The sequence below is a fragment of the Gigantopelta aegis genome, chromosome 6 (genome assembly GCF_016097555.1).
Source record: "Gigantopelta aegis isolate Gae_Host chromosome 6, Gae_host_genome, whole genome shotgun sequence".
NCBI lineage: Eukaryota > Metazoa > Mollusca > Gastropoda > Neomphalida > Peltospiridae > Gigantopelta > Gigantopelta aegis.
Genome location: NC_054704.1, coordinates 21,420,738 through 21,441,044, shown reverse-complemented (window position 1 = coordinate 21,441,044; position 20,307 = coordinate 21,420,738). Strand labels below are relative to the sequence as shown.

The following is a 20,307-nucleotide window of genomic DNA, read 5'->3' as shown; positions in this document are numbered from 1 at the left end:
ACCTGGATTTTAATTAAGCACCACCTGAATGGTACTGCAGCCCAAAAGGTGTCTAGGCGTTGTTGTCCATGACAACGTGGTTTAAAAATTATATTGAAAGTTTTAATATATTCTGTATTTGCTGGGTATTTACAAAGATGGCATGAATACATTACTGAGGAGAAGCACATCAGTGTGATTCCAGCTCCACAGTTAATTACTATACATTTTCATATATGGTTTCTGTCTTTCCCCTGTTGGTGGGTCTATTGGGCTATTTCTTGTTCCAGGCTCCAGCCAGTGCACCATGACAGGTATATCAAAGTTTGTTTGTTTTGTTTAACGACACCATTGGAGCACATTGATTAATTAATCATCGGCTATTGGATGTCAAACATTTGGTAATTCTGACACTTAGTCATCAGAGGAAACCCGCTACATTTTTCCTAATGCACAAGGGATCTTTATATGCACTTTCCCACAGACAGGAAGGAAGGAAATGTTTTATTTAACGGTGCACTCAATACATTTTATTTTACGGTTATATGGCGTCAGACATATTGTTAAGGACCACACAGATATTGAGAGTGGAAACCCGCTGTCACAACTTCATGGGCTACTCTTTTCGATTAGCAGCAAGGGATCTTTTATATGCACCATCCCACAGACAGGATAGCACATACCACGGCCTTTGTTACACCAGTTGTGGAGCACTGGCTGGAACGAGAAATAGCCCAATGGGCCCACCGACGGGGATCGATCCCATACCGACCTCGCATCGAGAGGGCACTTTACCACTGGGCTACATCCCACCCACCACACAGACAGGATAGCACATACCATGGCCTTTGTCAAGTTGTGGTTGGAACGAGAAAAACCCCAATCTGCTGAATGGATCCACCGAGACAGTTTGATCCTGCGACACAAGCACCTCAAGCGAGTACTCAACCGACTGAGCTAAATCCTGCCAGGACAAGTATATCAAAGGCTGTGGTATGTACTATCCTGTCTGTGGGATGGTGCGTATGAAAGATCCCTTGCTACTAATGGGAAAATGTAGTGTGTTTTCTCTTTAATTTTGCCGGTGTTTGAAATAAGCACTTGTTCATTTATCCTGACAAGTGAAAATCGGCTTGGACAAGCAAAATGTACCTCAGTCCAGTGGACAAGTAAAAATGCAGTTTCATTTTGAGCAGCAAAAAAACCCCATTGTCCTTGTTATTGATTAAAATTAACCATTTATTTGGACGAGTGAAAATATTGGTGGACAAGTAGATTTCCAGATGTATTTGTCTGGTGGACTGACAATATGTCAAAATAACCAAATCTTCCAATAGCCTATGAATAATAAATCAGTGTGCTCTAGTGGTGTCATTAAGCAAAACAAACTTTAACTGTCTTTTTCCCAAGAATACATTAAATATTGATGTAACAACAATGTCCCTGTCAATGTTTTTCAATATGCACAAAATGGTGACAATTATACACAAAGTATAAACCACATGGTCAAAACTTGGTGGTGCTGAATTAATTTCCATTTGTAACAAGTACTAGTAAAATATGATTAATCACAACATGAAGGTACAAAGTACTATAGGTTTACAATACACTGGCCCCAAACAAAATAATGATTGCATATGCCACAGTAAACAATTAATAAAAATGCTTGACTCACTGCAGGCATGATACAATAAACAATAAACATTCAAAACGAACTTTAAAAGAGTTTTTGAACATTTAATAGAAACAGTTTATATTTTTATGTTTATAAATATGTTATTTATAACTGAAATGTATGTTTTTAATTTCACTCACTTATATGATATAACTTGTCTTGTTTTAATGCTTTAATGTTCTGTGCAGCAATGTAGTAAGCAAATTATTCTATAAACTGATATATGAATAAGTGGAAATGAATACTAGGTTTGTATCTCAGTATCAGTTCCAACCAAGAGTGAGAGCACATGCATGGACAACTACACAGACTATAAGACTCCATCATATGTGGTCATGTGGGGCAGAAAAAGAACACCTAGAGTGGAACCTGGGACAAGACTTGCCGAGGGTCGAAATTGGCACCACCAAGGGTGTACTTTTTCTATCCTACGTGACCACATATGATGGAATCTTTATCTCTCATCCATTCAGTACATAAATTATTATTGTACACAAACAGACAAAGATGGCTGAAAAAGTAACTTTCTTATTAAAAAGACCATTTTATCATAAATAAAGTACACTAACATATTTAATCATTTTTTTCATGTGTTAAATACAATTTAATACTAAAATTAACAAGAAAGCTTTTACAATGAATATTTTAATAACAAAAAATCAATTTGAAACTTTTGTCCGATGACCTGACATCACCATCTTGCATTAATATAACCAGTGATGTTCTACTCCCCTCCTTGTAAAACGTAATCACGTGGTAGCCCATGAAAGACAGACATTTTTTTATAGCTGTCTTTCGTGGTCAGATCAATTCAAGTCACATGCACATTCAGAACAAGCTGTTGTAGGACACACCCATCATAAGCGCAGGTGTCAACTTTCACCGGCTCCTCCGTCCAGGACATGGGATAGCTCTGTCCTATATACCCATGGATAAGAGAGTTGTCCGCCACTGACCACTATTATTTATTAATCTCAGCCCAGACAGTTACAGTGATGTCTGTCCAAGATAGCATGCTTGGACTGTAAAGCAAGAAAATAAATTAATGAATAGCTACACCATAACTACAGTGAAACCTCTTAAAACCAGACCCTGTGTAAACCAGAATTCCCTCAAAGCCAGACATTTTTCACGGACCTTTTTTAAAAATCAGTAAAAAACTTAACCTCTCTAAACTGGATACCTCTTAAAACCGGACATTTTACTTGGTCCCAAGACTGTCAGGTGTAGATGGGTTTCACTGTATTAAGAATAAAATACTAATAATATACTGCATACAACTAACCACAACTGGTGTGTCATCTAGTATCTGCTTGAAACCACCACCTGTAAATAACAATAAAATAAAAGAAATTTTAATAACAACCTGTGAACCCTTTAATACTAAGCTAAAAGTGGAATCTGAAAAATGTACATTTAAATCACTTTCAAAGATTTCTTAGTTAACATCCTATTTCTCTATGTTTGTTCCAGTCAGTGCCCCATGGCTTGTATATCAAAGCACCACCTACCCACCCTATATTTAAAATCATCCCATAACACATAGATAGCATGGATGCCCCCCATTATAAAATCCTGGCTACTATAGTATGTGTAAAAGATGGACAAAGAATATGATGGACACATAACTCACTCACTCACACATTCACTCTCTGTCTGTCTGTGTGTCTCTCTCTCTTTCTCTCCCTCTCCCAATCTCTCTCTCTCTCTCTCTCTCTCTCTCTCTCTCTCTCTCTCTCTCTCTCTCTCTCTCTCTCTCTCTCTCTCTCTCTCTCTCTCTCTCTCTCTCTCTCTCAAAGGTCAGGTCTCTTTTGTTAACTTATATATATATATATATATATATATATATATATATATATATATATACGAGTTGAATCCTGTTAGATCGAATCCCATCGGTGCTCGAGAAAGTGTTTGACTCATCAGGTAGTTCAACCTAACCATTTGGATGTAAGAGCATTGTGGTGTATTCAACTCTTCCGAGATTCTACTGTATATGTATATGTATATTATATAATATATATATATATATATATATATATATATATATATATATATATATATATATATGTATATATATATATATATATAAAGCCATCAGGTGTCAGGTGATTCTGTAACCTCATCAAGAACACTGTCCTCCAGTTCTGCAGCCAATTTCTAATTTACGATAATATACCCTACATGTAAACTAGAATCGTACCAGAGCCTGATGCTGATATTGATCCCGAACCACTCGTCTGGTCTGATCCCAATTCTTCTTCTTCCGTCATGTCCGGTCTGAAATACACCACCATATTGTACTTTACTATCTACACTGCATCACACATGCACATGCATTAATAATGTCAATTTTCCTTCTCGATGTGGTAGAACAAAACGGTAGGTACCTGTAGTTTTGAAAATGTATCAAAAGGTTTTTCAAATAGTTCATACAAATTTCTGACAAGATTTTTTGCATAATAAATATCTTTTTAAACAAAACCTATATATTAGTTAAGTCTTTTTCCATTTTGGCATTTTACTGTGGTAATCGTGGTAAAAATAAAAACAATATAAATTAATAAAATTGTATACATGGTGTATACACGGTACTCATCATTAGAAGGCAATTTTTCTGTTTTTCATTATGATTTCTCAGTTGTACATGTTCGTTAGTAGATCAAGAAATATTGGTGATAAAAACTAGAGTAAATGAATGGAATTTTAAAATCAGCATTTTGGTCTACATGTCAAATATTATATTTCAGACACAACTAGAAATCTGAGAAATAATATATGCTCAAACTTAAGAATTTGTCTCCCATGGCAATTTTGTAATGAAATGCCATGGGTGAAATGGCAATTTTGAGCCTGCCTATGGCAACTGTTTTTTAAAAGTGACATTTGCAGCAAATAAACATGACCAAAAGGTTATTTTGCTCTATGTAGACATATTTCAAATGCACAAATGTTGAATACTGGCAGATAATATACACCAGGTGTATACATTTTGTCACTGTTAAGGAGCTTTACCGACAGCATTTTTGTGTTGTCAGTGATGATCTCTACCTACAGCAATTTATATCTCAACAACAGCAATTGCTGTTGGTGCTGTCATTAGGTTCGAGCCCTGTATATGTCACTATTAGCACAATCACTTTGAAATTTTACTTTCTACGGTTGCCTTACATGAATGAGACGCGATTTGCGAGACAGGAACCACGGGCAAAGCTTTCCACGTCATCATATAGGTCTTCCTCTTCCTCTGAATAACAACACACAATAAATAAATACACAATAAATAACAACACACAATAAATAACAACACAATAAATAAGATCATTACACAACATGCACACAAAATAAACATTAACTTTAATAACAGTAGTAATTATTACAGAAAGTGAAATTACCTTCTTGCATTCAGCAAGAATACTTAAATGCATTCAACAAAAATACATTCACAGTAATGCATTTAGCAAAACAGTCTTTGGAACATATATAGTAAAATTACTTTACCTAATGTTGAAACATCTTCAATGCATTTAAGAAAAATACGTTTATGCACTTAAAATTACAATGCCAAGTATTCAACTAAATCAATATGCAAACTGTTATAAAGTTTAATTAAAAATTGTAGTTCGGTAACATTTTGTTATAAAAAAACAAAATCTAACTTGGATTCATTCTACTGAAATTTAGACTTAACAAACTGTCCATGTAGAATGGTCAGTGTCATATTTAGAGAATACTCAATGAGCTACAAGGCAATACCATTATCTTGCAAGAGTGAATTGATGTTGTCCTTCTCCAAGCCTTTGGTCACGTAAGGACAACATCAATTCAATCATGTAAGATAAACAGTATTGCCTTGTAGCGAGTTGGGTATTCTATTTATTAGCCATTATCAATATTTATCATTTTATGGAAGATTTTCAAATGATACTGTTGTTGAAAACAAGTTTTCAAGTTCAGAACAAGAGACATTGTCGCGCCATAGATGTGACGTATATATCGCTGATGAGGTAAGTTAGTTGTTGACATGACTTCCACCATGGAAACTATTCTTACACACAAGAAGGTTTTTTTCTCTAGTGAAAGATAATTTTTCTTCTCTTTGCCCATATGGGTAATAATTTCATTTCTTACATATACCTGTTTCAAACAACAATGTGCTATTTATGATGGTGATATTTAACATACATGTATTGTGGATGACCTACATGTATATAAAGACATCAGATTGATCACTAATGAGGACCTAAACATCAAAGCGAAAGCATCCATTGAAACCTGAATGACAAAACGTCATAACACTTCTCAAACTGATTTTACCTATCACCTATAAGTTAATAATTTTTACTTGGTAAAGACATTTAAATTTATTTTAAATCTAATTTTGAGGGATGTGCAAGAACTAAAACACTAAACTCATGCCTTTATGTTAAAATATTATTTAACTTGAAATTAACTTGCTTGAATTCTGTGTCACTCATTACCTGCTTACATTTTGGAACAACTGGTTTTAAGATAAATAGTATCCAATGAACACTCGTATAGTATTCTCATAATTTTTCTGCTGTTGTAAATAAACAAACAGTATTTTCATTCTTCTGCAACATAAAACTTTAAAAACTCTTTACCTAAGGTCCAGGGACAAATTTTCAAAGCTATTTTAGCATTATGAAATTGTAACACCATCGTTAGCTATGACGTCACTATGGCATGTGCTGTAGTGACATCACAGCCTAAGATGGTTTTATGATTTCATAGCGTTAAGATAGTTTAAAAAATCCCTAGTCAGTTTGATATTTTCCATTACAGATTTTTCTGCTGATACACACAGACTATTATCAAACATACCAAGCAATTCTTTGACAGCTGCTTCGTACTCCTGTACAATCTTACTGATATCAATATCAGCAGGTCTGCGGGGCTTGTTGGGGGCATCATGACTTGATATCAATGTTCCTTTGCTGATCAGTTTAAACTTTTTTTCATCACTAAGTCTGCTTTTGATATTGGCTACTACTGAAATCCTTTTCTTTGTGTTCGTCTTTCTAAGAATCTCTGTTGGACTTGTGGTCTTGTTGCTGTTAGCAGGAAGTTCTCCTGTTTGTGGTGGTGAACCAACAGGAGCTACGTCATCAGATGCTCGCTGTCTGTTGCTTTGAAGAACAACCTTACCTGGGTCAGCAGATCTATTGCGAGTCTTTGATGCCCGGAGCTGATTTCTTAGGTTACTCAGAATTTCATTGCTTTCTGGAAGGTTGCCATTTTTGTCATTATCAAGCTCTTTGAGCGTACCATCTGAAGATGACCTGCGGTTGTCGGAATCAGTGGAAGTGTTTGTCTTGTCTTGAAATGACGATACGCTGGTCACCCTTTTACTCCCAGAGAAAGTGTTACTGTTGCTTTGAGGACCTGATGTCTTACTCTGAAAAGTTTTGTTTGTGTCTGCTACACCTTTGACATTGTGGTTATGATCCTCAACTGTTTTATTTGGTGGAGTCCATACCTTTTTGTTGGCCAAACCTGTCGTAGTCTTGATTGCAGTGGAAGGGGGTGACTTGTTAGCAACAGGGGGGGTGAACTTATTCGCCACAGAAGGTGTTGGCTTGTTAGCAACAGGAGGTGTTGAACTGTTAGAAATGGGTGTTAACTTATTAGCAAATGATGATGTTGAATTATTCGAAACAGGTTTGTTAGCTATAGCAGGTGAAGTCTTATTGAAGACAGGTGGAGGTTTCTTTTCTGCACTCTGGGAAGTCTTTGGAGCAACTCCCGGTGGTGATGCCTGGAACTTGTTAACACCACGGTAACCGGGTGTGGTTTTGCTTGCTTCGTTGTTATCATCGTTTGCCATGGCCTGTGGAAACCTGTTGAGGACCGATTTGCCAGGCCTGTTCACCACGGCTGGCTTCGTGGCTCCAAACATGGCTGCTTTATCTTTGACAGCGCTGCGTGTTACGCCCACATCCACGGACGGTCCTTTATCATCTCCAGCCTGAAATATAGGTATAGAGTATACAATATAGGGAATACAGGAATCATTTACGCAAGTTTTAGAGATCGCTACACAATCTTAAAACATTAAACAGAACATTTTGCTCAGTATCACCATGTGATTTGCTATGCAAGTTTCAGAGATTGCTACACAATTTAAAAACATTAAACGGTAATTGGTAATCAATTTTTAGTTGACTAGAAATATTGCTAATTACGAATTGAAAATAAAATGTTCCCTGAAATATTTCTTTTAGAATTGTCAGTTTACGTGCATGTGCAGGAAATTGTGCACAGGAGGTCTAGTCTGTATCAAGTGAAATTTTTAAGGGGGTTAAGTAATGCTCCCTGACCCCAATACCACCCTCTGCACACTCACCTGACTTCATCAAACATGCAAACTGTGACACACACTTCATGTAAGTTTGCACAATCTTATAATTAAAAAAATAAATAAATAAAAATTACAATGCAATATGCATATCAAATCAGTTTGTAACTTTGGTCCATAAACAATAAAGTAGACTATACAAACTTCAATATTAACCAGATAGGCTCCATATTCATAAATGTATGCAAGTCTGTATAATACTTGTCAACATACTTAAAGTACATAGGTAAGTAACATACTTTGACTGAAACATGTTTATGAATATAGGGCCAGAAGAAGAATTTTAGAAATGTACTAAATATAGGTATGTCATTGGGTAAACAAAAATACAACTCGTGCTTTTACACTGACCACAGAACGGACCAACAGCAGAGCAGTACACTACTTAACAGAATATGAAGTGATTTTTCTAAAATGATGTTTTCAGAAATTAAGATTCCAACCAATTATGGTGAAGGAAGGAAATATTTTATTTAATGAAACACTCAACACATTTTATTTATGGTTATATGGCATCAGACATATGGGTAAGGACCACACACATATTGAGAGAGGAAACCCGCTGTCGCCACTTCATGGGCTACTCTTTTCGATTAGCAGCAAGGAATGTTTTATATGCACCATCCCACATCCTTTGATATACCAGTCGTGGTGCACTGGCTGGAATGAGCCAATTAGGATGAATGACGTTGTACTGGAATACTGTTGCATGTACTATATTTTGTATACAAGGGCCCAGATTTTCTAAGTTATCTTAGCACTATCATAAAACCATCATAGGCTATGGTATTTGTTGTGATGGTTTTGTGATATCAAAGTGCTAAGATAGCTTCAAAAATCTGTAGGCAGAGCTTTATATACTATTTTAATCGTCTGACCATAACATTTCATTTTTTTGTGCCTATGCAAATCTTCACAGTTGTGTCTACACTGTATTTTGTTAATAATTTTGCAATTTGTTTTTTATGTTTATCTTTGTTTAACACCCTATAGCTAATTCAGCTTTTCATGCTGGGGTGTCATTAAACTTCATTCATGCAAGCATCCATCCATCCATCCATCCATCCATCCATGCATCCATCCATGCATCCATGCATCCATCTATCCTTTTATTCATTCATTCAAAATGTTACAGAAAAATGTTATGGGAGAGGCTGCATAAATATTGTTTAAACCAAAATGTTGCAGAAAGCATTTTTTGCTATTAATAACCTGACCACACCTACATTTTAAAAAATATATATATACTGCATGTACTATGCAACTGAACAACCTTAAATATATTTAAATGACAGCATTACTTCCTTTATTTGTTATGTACACTATCAATTTGCTGACATTACAACACAAGTAATGTAATATTTTTTTATAAACTTCATCCCTTCATCCACCAACTAGACTGAATCATGTACACTTACTGCTATCAAGTAGAGCTGTACACTCACTGCTATGAAGTATAGCTGCGTGCTTATTTCAGGAAGTCCAATCTATTGTAAAGATCCAAAGAGGAAGTTGACAATTTGAAGCTTGAAATGCAACCGGACATAAGGCAAGTTATTGTAGTGGTAACCAGATCATTGTCCCATGATGTATGTAATACGGATAACCCATGGGTTATGTGTTTACGTCATTATTGACATCAGTGGCTGACATTAACATGATTCTCTTTCCTTCTCTGTGTATTTGTTGATTTACTTGATCCCCCTCCCCTCCCCCCATCCATTTCTTCCTCCATCTGTTTCTTCATCCATCCCTCTGTTTATCACATTGTTTGGATAATCCATAATTCATTCCAATGATCTATTAGAGGGTATTTCAGGGGACAATATTTCAAAATCTTATGTAACCAGCCCAAATTTCAGCCCGCGAATGTTTTGCTAACGTTTGTGAACTATTTGACCGGTTCCCAACGTGGCCATTTGATTTAACATGAAATGGATGTTTTTCTGCTTGGTCTGGCTAAACGTAGGCCAGAAGTCAGTTTATGTTCTTTTTTTCATTGTTGGTGTGTTACCTAAACCTCACAAACACACTTGGGCTCCTGTTCTGCACTACAATGAAAGTCAAAAATGTTTTTTCTTTAAACTGATTTTGCCATGAGATAGTATTTTTCTGTTTGAAGTTTTGAAATACTTAAATAAAAGTCTGGTGATCCTAAATTTACAACTTTTAATTCTTGAATATAATTGTTTACCACATAATCAACTGGCAGTTCTTTTGAATATGAAGTTGCATGATGTCACACAGACAGAATAACAGTTCACGTGAAATATTGTGCCCTGTTATTTGTTGACGCATTTGTCCTGACACACAAGGATCTTGGATCTTAAATACAGAGTTTAGTGGGCTGATTGATGTACATACAACATACACACTTTGTGGGCAGTCAGGTTAATTAATGGGGTTAGCATTTCATCATTCTGTTCAGTGAATTTGTTCATCCATTGATAATACAAATGAATGAATGAATGAATGAATGAATGAATGAATTAGTATGAAAAACACATCAGCTATTGAGTGTCAAACAAATGTAAATTAAAAAATGAAAGTGATCTGTACACAGAGTATAGGCTTAACACATCAGATTTAGGCTGGTAGGTACCGAGTTCACCTCCCAGTACCGGCCTCCACCAAAAGCAAGTTTAATAACTCATTGGGTAGATGTACGGCCAGTATCTCATACTAACCACTAATAACTAACCACTAACTTTTGTCCTGCACAGATATAGTCTAGATAGCTTAGGTGTGTGTGCCCAGGACAGTATGCTTGAACTTTAACTTGAAATAAGCACACAAGAAAATAATATAGTGATCACTACCATGGCATCATCTGAAAGAATGGAACAGAGGTCAGTGGAAAATAGGAATTGAGAACTGGCAGTTAAGAGAGATTGGATAAATTCATCAGCAAATAACAGCCAATGAAGCATCTAAATTAATTAAGGATTGGACAATTACATGAACCGATGAATGGATGGAGGAAAAGATAGAAAAAGTTATTCATTGACAAATGAATCAACAAATAAACACAAGTTAATAGAGTACCTGGACATTAATTAACAGACAGAGACAGGGGGAATAAGTAACGATGGGAATGGGGGATGGAGGAACAATTGAATCAAATATTTAATAATACTCCATATCTCAATTTCTTAAAACAGTTACACCATCTAACAAGAACACCTTTAACAACAGGAGTCTATCTAAAGCTCTGATTCATCCCTTACTACAAACACATTGTAATGGAACCTCTCTATAAAGAACACCTATTCTTATAAAACTATAGGTTTGATTGAAGAGGTTCATTATCTTTAAAAGTAGGAGGCTGAGAAAACTAGGCGGCAATATCTACTGGATGCAGGGATGCAGTGAGGTGTGTAGTTGTAAGTGTGAAAAGTAGGTAGTGGTTTTGGCAGCAGCAGCAGACACTAAAAATCACTGCCTGCCATCTATAGATTCTGTAAAACTGAGGATCATTCATTAGTGATACTGGGATTCAGCCTAGTCAGTAGAGCACTTGTCTGAGGTCACCAGCCTCGGTGACGCAGTGGTTAAAGAAAGAAAGAAAGAAAGAAAGAAATGTTTTATTTAACGACGCACTCAACACATTTTATTTACGGTTATATGCGTCAGACATATGGTTAAGGACCACACAGATTTTGAGAGGAAACCCGCTGTCGCCACTACATGGGCTACTCTTCCAATTAGCAGCAAGGGATCTTTTATTTGCGCTTCCCACAGGCAGGATAGCACAAACCATGGCCTTTGTTGAACCAGTTATGGATCACTGGTCGGTGCAAGTGGCTTACACCTACCCATTGAGCCTTGCGGATCACTCACTCAGGGTTTGGAGTCGGTATCTGGATTAAAAATCCCATGCCTCGACTGGGATCCGAACCCAGTACCTACCAGCCTGTAGACCGATGGCCTACCACGACGCCACCGAGGCCGGTCCGCAGTGGTTAAGCCATCGGACTACAGGCTCGTAGGTACAGGGTTCGCAGCGCAGTACCGGCTCCAACCCAGAGCGAGTTCTTAAAGGCTCAGTGAGTAGGTGTAAGGCCACTACACCCTCTACTCTTTTATTAACCACTAACCAACTAACCCACTGTCCTGGACAGACAGCCCACATAGTTGAGGTGTGTGCTCAGGACAGCGTGCTTGAACCTTAATTGGATATAAGCATGAAAATAAGTTGAAATGAAATGAAATGTCTGAGGTCATAGTATCGAACATCTTAGATGGACCTATTGGGTTTTCCCTATCCCACCCAGGGCCCCATGAATGATATATCAAAGGCCATGGTAAGTGCTGTTAGTAATGTGTTTCAGAAAATGCATGTAAACGATTTCTTGTTACTAATGGGAAAATGTAGTGAGTTACCTTTGAAGACTGACCAAATGTTTGACATCCAATAGCTGATGATTAATTATCAATGTGTTCTAGTGGTATTAAACAAAACAAAGCTTCTTCATCGGTGTGTTGAACTATTTCTAGCTTCAGCCAGTGTAACATGTCTAGTATATCAAAGGCCATGGTATGTGCTATGTGCTATGTTCTTATTAAAAATATCCCTTGCTACTAATGATTTTTTTTTAGGTTTTCTCTCTAAGACCACATGTCAGAATTACCAAATTGACATCCAATGGCTAATAATTAATTATCAATGTGTTCTAGTGATATTAAAACAAATATTTTGTCATCCGTATATTATTGCACAATATATACGAACCAGTAAAAACTGACATGTTCCAAGTGATGATTCACACTGATGGGTCAGTGACACTGGCAGTTACCTGAATGTGACAGCTTCTGTCAGCACGCTTCAGTGGACACAGGTTGTAGGTGTCCGCGATGGATCGACTATTATTTTCACAAGACATGAGTCAGTTGGCTCTTATTTGCTCACATCAAACTCGCTCAGGGATCATTACATACCGAGAGAAAGAAATGAGGGAACACTTGATAGTGTGGAGCAAATTTAATTCACTATTAGTATCGGACTGTCTGCATAAAAAGATGTAGTCAGCATTGAATTAACTGGTATAAACAATATTTATTTCTGTTTATATTAACAGATGGTCAACAGACATAGCCTATATAAAGACTTTTCCCTACATTAAACAACTGAAATATTAGCTGGTCAACATGGACATTTTAGAAAGTACAAAATGTGCATTTAGTGTTGAAAAATGTAAAACTACTGTATATTTAACCTGTCAAAATATAAATATTTGTATATGGATTAGAACAGAGAAACAAGAAGAATAAAGGAGAAGGTGAATGGTTTTATCAGTCAAAACGCTTGCTTTCAGCAATGAAATTGTGAATTGCTTTGCAGATGACACTGTTTTCTTGTAGTGTTAAGGTGGAATCGCCATGTATTAATGTGTTGATATTATTGTTTTATATTATTGTATTATTGTTGATATTAATGTGTTGATGTTGTATTAACTCCCAGTAACATGGCTGACGTCCTCACACTAGATAAGGGTTTTGGTGGCAGTCATTCTTTGCTATTAGTGTTGATGTGATCACTTATTTTTGTCTGTCAGTATTGTTTTGATGGTCTCAGAGGTGTAGTGGTTAGTTAAGTCATCAGGTTTAAGGGTGGTGGGTGCTGGGTTCATATCCCAGTACCTGCTCTGACCAAGTGTTTGTGCGAGCAAATACTAGCTCAACAAAGAGGTGAAAAGTTATTTACTCTGACAACATATTTTGACTTCTCCTACTAAGGCCATATAATAAATTAAATGCTACATTTTTAGATGCTCTTTTTTTTCAAATGCGGCCATGTGGAAATTTTAAATGTTAATAATAATGTAGATAGCTGAGATGTACGTGTGCTCAATATGTTTGAACATTAATTAGATATAAATTCATTCAGCATGTTATTCTGTAGCAACCTACCTTAATATAAAAAAATAAATAAAAATAAACAGTAATAATAGCAATGGCAGTAATAATCTGTTTACTAATAACATTACACGTATAAAGTAAGGACAATATAACTTCATGTTGATGTATGTCATAATAATGTCATCCACTCAATACTCACTACACATTAAATCTCATTTCTAAAGATAACATTATTATGGTAGTTAATATCAGTAAAATCCAGTTAAACATGATCAGAAACCCACCTTTTTATGAAACCACCTGCCATTAGAGGCCACCTTACTAACATCTAAAATAATTTAACTTGCTGTTAGCATAAACTGATTTGCATTATGTAGCCACTGAATTAGTTAATAGAGGACTTCTCTTTTTTTACATCACTTTGATTGCTGCTTATAGTGCAGAGGCCTAATTCACTCGCAACTTTGTGATCTCGCAGTGCAGTGCTAAAAGACTTGCAAAGAGGATACTTTGTTGTCTTGCAGAGCCTAAGAGACATTTGTGAATTAGGCCCCAGGTGTATAGTTAAAACAATGACTACCTGTGTGATGTAGCCTCTTGCCTTTGGAGGCACCACTTGATGTCCCCACATCAGACAGTTCACAACAACTGATAAACTACTGTATGTGGAACAACGGCCATACAAATGAATCCACTGAGCACATAACTGCTTAATACTCCATGAACCTGAAGGTGGTTACAAGTATGAAGAAAAGCATTATCCTGGCATGCTATACATAGACAAACATAATACAGTGAAACCTCTCAAAACCAGACCCTCTGTAAACTGAAATTGTCTTTGAAAAACCGGATGTTTTTTACAGTCCCCTTTTAATTATCAGTATAAAAGAGAACCTCTCTAAACTGGATACCCCTTAAAACCAGATATTTTACTTGATAACAAGCATGTCCAGTTTAGGGGGGTTTCACTGTATGTACTAATTACAAACAGTGCACAGTCTACCCAAACAGCTATATCTAGCCAAAAATAATGGGTGTTGGGGAAGGGTGTGGGAAAGTAAAAACATAATTAGGGCACAGTAAAAGGGTCTTCTCTAGGTAGACAAAAAAGGGAACTAAGATGGGGTACTTTTTATTTTATTTTGTAGGGGCCACCTGCCCTCTTCCCCACACACTATTTTTGACCCTGTGTAAACTATATCTAACCATAGTAGCCTATGGACAAAACATTTGCTTGGCATACAGACAGCTGGAAAAGTCAGATGTGTAAAACAAAATTATTATAACAATTTGGTGCTAAAAAAGTTGTATAAGATATTTATTTTGGTTACAGAATACATTATAGGAATATCCCATTACCAAAAGACCTGTTAATATGATTAGATCCTGTGATTTACGTAATATATAAGTGTAGGTAGAAAAGTACATGAATGAAAGCTAATACCTGTGTACTTGATACAGGTCGCTCAGACCTGTACCTGCGTTTTCCCCTACATCTACAACACATTTATGTAGCACCATGCACACAGCAGTCACATGTATAGGTTAGCCATGCGTATAAATACATTCACATTCACTAGTGTATGGTGTTGAAACACAGGTTGTCTATATACATGCAAAACACAACAATGATTGGGTTATTTTACAAACAAAGTTTGTTTTGTTAAACGACACCACTAGATTGATTATCAACAACTATTGGATGTCAAACATTTGGTCATTCTGACTCGTAGTCATCAGAGGAAACCTGCTACATTTTTCCTAATGTAGCAAAGGATCTTTTATATGCACCATCCCACAGACAGGATAGCACATACCACAGCCTTTGATATAGCAGGCATGGTGCATTGGCTGGAATGAGAAATAGACCAATGGGCCCACCGATGGAGATCGATTCCAAACTGCTTTACCACTGGGCTACGCCCAACCACGGGTTATTTTATAAATGCTGTATCATTTTTATTTAGAAGGAAGGAATGTTTTATTTAATGATGTACAGTCAACATATTTGAATTGTGGTTATACGGTGTCAGATAATTTCATTTAGATTCAAATCACAAATGTATTTAGTTCTAAATAGGATATTAACAGGCATGAATGTTAGCAGGGGTGGGTCTAGACAGTGGTGAATGAAGTTTATGGGGGGGGGGGGGGTTCAAGTGATGCAGTCTCCCCTGAATTTTTTTTTTTTTTAAATTGCTTGAATAGGGTTTTTTTTTCAACCCCTGAACCCACCGCTCTGCACACAGACCTGTTTAACTAATATGTTTACAGCCTATTATACTGGGTGCCTGCTTTCAATAGGTGGTCACTGAAACAGATGTAGGTCGGGATGTAGCCCAGTGGTATGGAGGGTGGACGTCGCCCAGTGGTGTGGAGGGTGGACGTGGCCCAGTGGTGTGGAGGGTGGACGTAGCCCAGTGGTGTGGAGGGTGGACGTAGCCCAGTGGTAAAGCATTCGGCTGATGCATGGTCAGTCTGGGATCGATCCCCGTCAAGTGGGCCCATTGGGCTATTTCTCACTCTAGCCAGTGCACCATGACTGGTATATCAAAGGCCGTGGTATGTGTTATCCTGTCTGTGTGATGGTGCATATAAAAGATCCCTTGCTGTTAATCGAAAAGAGTAGCCCATGAAGTGGCAACAGCAGGTTTCATCTCTCAATATCTATGTGGTCCTTAACCATATGTCCGATGCCATATAACTGTAAATAAAATGTGTTGAGTGCGTTGTTAAATAAAACTTTTCCTTCCTTCCTGAAACAGTAATGACTGCAGTTCTAAACCAAAGACATGGAAATCTAACCAAGAAAACCTTTCTAACAATACAATTTCAAGTGACACCAATTATCAGACTTTAATACTATTTCACTGTAATTTAAAAAGGCGGATTTAAAGATTACATGGAACTAATGAGTCATGAGGGGTGAGGGATTATCTGCCCTTTGTTAATTAATAGTGCAAAACTGAGCCGTTTTAATTAACCAGGATTATCTAGATTAATTAGAACTCCTCATAGTGAGATGTTATTATTTGTATTATCCATGGTGACTTTTAATTATTTCTAACAGGAAAAATTCATCTGGTGTCTGAAGCATTTCCATATACAAAGTTACCACTGTACACATAGAACACAAATAGTGCCAACTGCAAATGAATGGGTTCTATTGAAATCCAACAGTCGGCTTCCATATACAAAGTTACCACTGTACACATAGAACACAAATAGTGCCAACTGCAAATGAATGGGTTCTACTGAAATCCAACAGTCGGTTTCCATATACAAAGTTACCACTGTACACATAGAACACAAATAGTGCCAACTGCAAATGAATGGGTTCTACTGAAATCCAACAGTCGGTTTCCATATACAAAGTTACCACTGTACACATAGAACACAAATAGTGCCAACTGCAAATGAATGGGTTCTACTGAAATCCAACAGTCGGTTTCCATATACAAAGTTACCACTGTACACATAGAACACAAATAGTGCCAACTGCAATGAATGGGTTCTACTGAAATCCAACAGTCGGTTTCCACCAAGCACTACTAGAGCACATTGGTTAAGTAATCATCGGCTATTGGATGTTAAACATTTGGTAATTCTGACACGTAATCATCAGAGGAAACCTAATGCAAAAGCAAACACATACCATTGGGAATTTACTGCTGTTTTCTAATTATCTGCTTAATCTATAAAGCAAAGTATTAAATATATGAAAAAAAAATTTAAAAAAAAAATTAAATTTCTAAAACTCACCATGTCTATATCCAGATATTTATTTCATCATACAGCATACAGATTTGTATTACTTATTTTTAGTGGGCTTGTAGTGGTGGTGGTGGAGTGGTTACACTTTCTTAAAGATAAAACAAATACTAATAAACTGGATATAACTATTGGGGTTTAGCTGCCCATTGCTCCATACTCACTCAAAATTTCACTGTAAAATTTCATGCGAATTATGCTGTTAGCTGAAAAGGATGTTCACTGTTCGCACTAAACATTTGAATTCATGTCTGCTTGCAGAAAAAAAACCTTAAAAGGAGTGAAGCCTGTCCAGTAACTCTGTATCTATGGCAACCATTATCAACACATTGTTAACAGTGAATGACGATGTTCCTATGGAAAGTTCTGGCTGTAAACAGTGTATCTGTCTGCATGTGACTGCATAAGTCCATCAACCTGACATAACAGTGTAGATAGCTGTGACAGCACAGGACTTCCTTGTTCAGATGTAAGTCATAGCCAGTGTAACGAGACACTATAGTATGGGCTCAGGCTGCATTGCTTGTCACTTATTAGGCTCACTGTAGATTATTTTAAACTTGGTGGGGGACATAAATACAAATAATGATTCTAAGTCAGTAATGTAGAGGATTTTAAACTTGGTTGGGGACATAATTATAAATAATGATTCTAAATCAACAATGTAGAGGATTTTAAACTTGGTGGGGGACATACATACAAATAATGATTCTAAATCAACAATGTAGAGGATTTTAAACTTGGTTGGGGACATAATTATAAATAATGATTCTAAATCAACAATGTAGAGGATTTTAAACTTGGTGGGGGACATACATACAAATAATGATTCTAAATCAACAATGTAGAGGATTTTAAACTTGGTGGGGAACATACATACAAATAATGATTCTAAATCAACAATGTAGAGGATTTTAAACTTGGTGGGGGACATACATACAAATAATGATTCTAAATCAACAATGTAGAGGATTTTAAACTTGGTGGGGGACATACATACAAATAATGATTCTAAGTCAGTAATGTAGAGGATTTTAAACTTGGTGGGGGACATAATTACAAATAATGATTCTAAATCAACAAAGTAGAAGATTTTAAACTTGGTGGGGGACATACATACAAATAATGATTCTAAATCAACAATGTAGAGGATTTTAAACTTGGTGGGGGACATACATACAAATAATGATTCTAAATCAACAATGTAGAGGATTTTAAACTTGGTGGGGAACATACATACAAATAATGATTCTAAATCAACAATGTAGAGGATTTTAAACTTGGTGGGGGACATACATACAAATAATGATTCTAAATCAACAATGTAGAGGATTTTAAACTTGGTGGGGGACATACATACAAATAATGATTCTAAATCAACAATGTAGAGGATTTTAAACTTGGTGGGGGACATACATACAAATAATGATTCTAAATCAACAATGTAGAGGATTTTAAACTTGGTTGGGGACATAATTATAAATAATGATTCTAAATCAACAATGTAGAGGATTTTAAACTTGGTGGGGGACATACATACAAATAATGATTCTAAATCAACAATGTAGAGGATTTTAAACTTGGTTGGGGACATAATTACAAATAATGATTCTAAATCAACAATGTAGAGGATTTTAAACTTGGCGGGGAACATAAATACAAATAATGATTCTAAATCAACACATTGTTAAGAATAAATCTGTCTGGTTAAAGTTTGTTTTGTTTAATGACACCACTAGAGTACATTGATTTATTAATCATCGGCTATTGGATGTCAAACATTTGGTATTTTGATATATAGTCTTAGAGAGGAAACCCACTACATTTTCCCCATCTTATATATGCACCATCACAGAGACAGGATAGCACAGCCTTCGATATACCATTGTGGTGCATTGGCTGGAAGAGAATAAGCCCAGTGGGCCCACTGATGGGGATCAATCCCACACCATCCTTGCATCAGGCAAACGCATTACCACTGGGTTACGTCCCACCCCTAAATCTGTGAGGTAGTAAATGGTGTATTTTACCAGTTTCTAATTTCTCAAGACAAACTACAATGAAATCCCTCCAAATAGGACAACTATGGGGCCAAGTGAATCTACAATGAAATCCCTCCAAATAGGACAACTATGGGGCCAAGTGAATCTACAATGAAATCCCTCCAAATAGGACAACTATGGGGCCAAGTGAATCTACAATGAAATCCCTCCAAATAGGACAACTATGGGGCCAAGTAAATCTACAATGAAATCCCTCCAAATAGGACAACTATGGGGCCAAGTGAATCTACAATGAAATCCCTCCAAATAGGACAACTAGCTATGGGGCCAAGTGAATCTACAATGAAATCCCTCCAAATAGGACAACTATGGGGCCAAGTGAATCTACAATGAAATCCCTTCAAATAGGACAACTATGGGGCCACTTGAATCTACAATGAAATCCCTCCAAATAGGACAACTATGGGGCCAAGTGAATCTACAATGAAATCCCTCCAAATAGGACAACTAGCTATGGGGCCAAGTGAATCTACAATGAAATCCCTCCAAATAGGACAACTATGGGGCCAAGTGAATCTACAATGAAATCCCTTCAAATAGGACAACTATGGGGCCAAGTGAATCTACAATGAAATCCCTCC

General features: G+C 36.5%; 1 protein-coding gene across 1 annotated transcript in view; it reads right to left on the bottom strand.

Moving 5' to 3' along the window:
• LOC121374416 (axoneme-associated protein mst101(2)-like) overlaps window positions 1-20,307 on the bottom strand; it is a 55,887-nt gene that overhangs the window by 21,891 nt on the left and 13,689 nt on the right. Inside the window, exons 2-5 of the mRNA XM_041501517.1 lie at window positions 6,500-7,643; window positions 4,826-4,901; window positions 3,858-3,934; window positions 2,940-2,980 (exon numbers count right to left, since the gene is read on the bottom strand). Of these exons, the coding sequence (XP_041357451.1) occupies window positions 2,940-2,980; window positions 3,858-3,934; window positions 4,826-4,901; window positions 6,500-7,643 (1,338 nt within the window). The remainder of the gene's footprint in view (window positions 1-2,939; window positions 2,981-3,857; window positions 3,935-4,825; window positions 4,902-6,499; window positions 7,644-20,307) is intronic.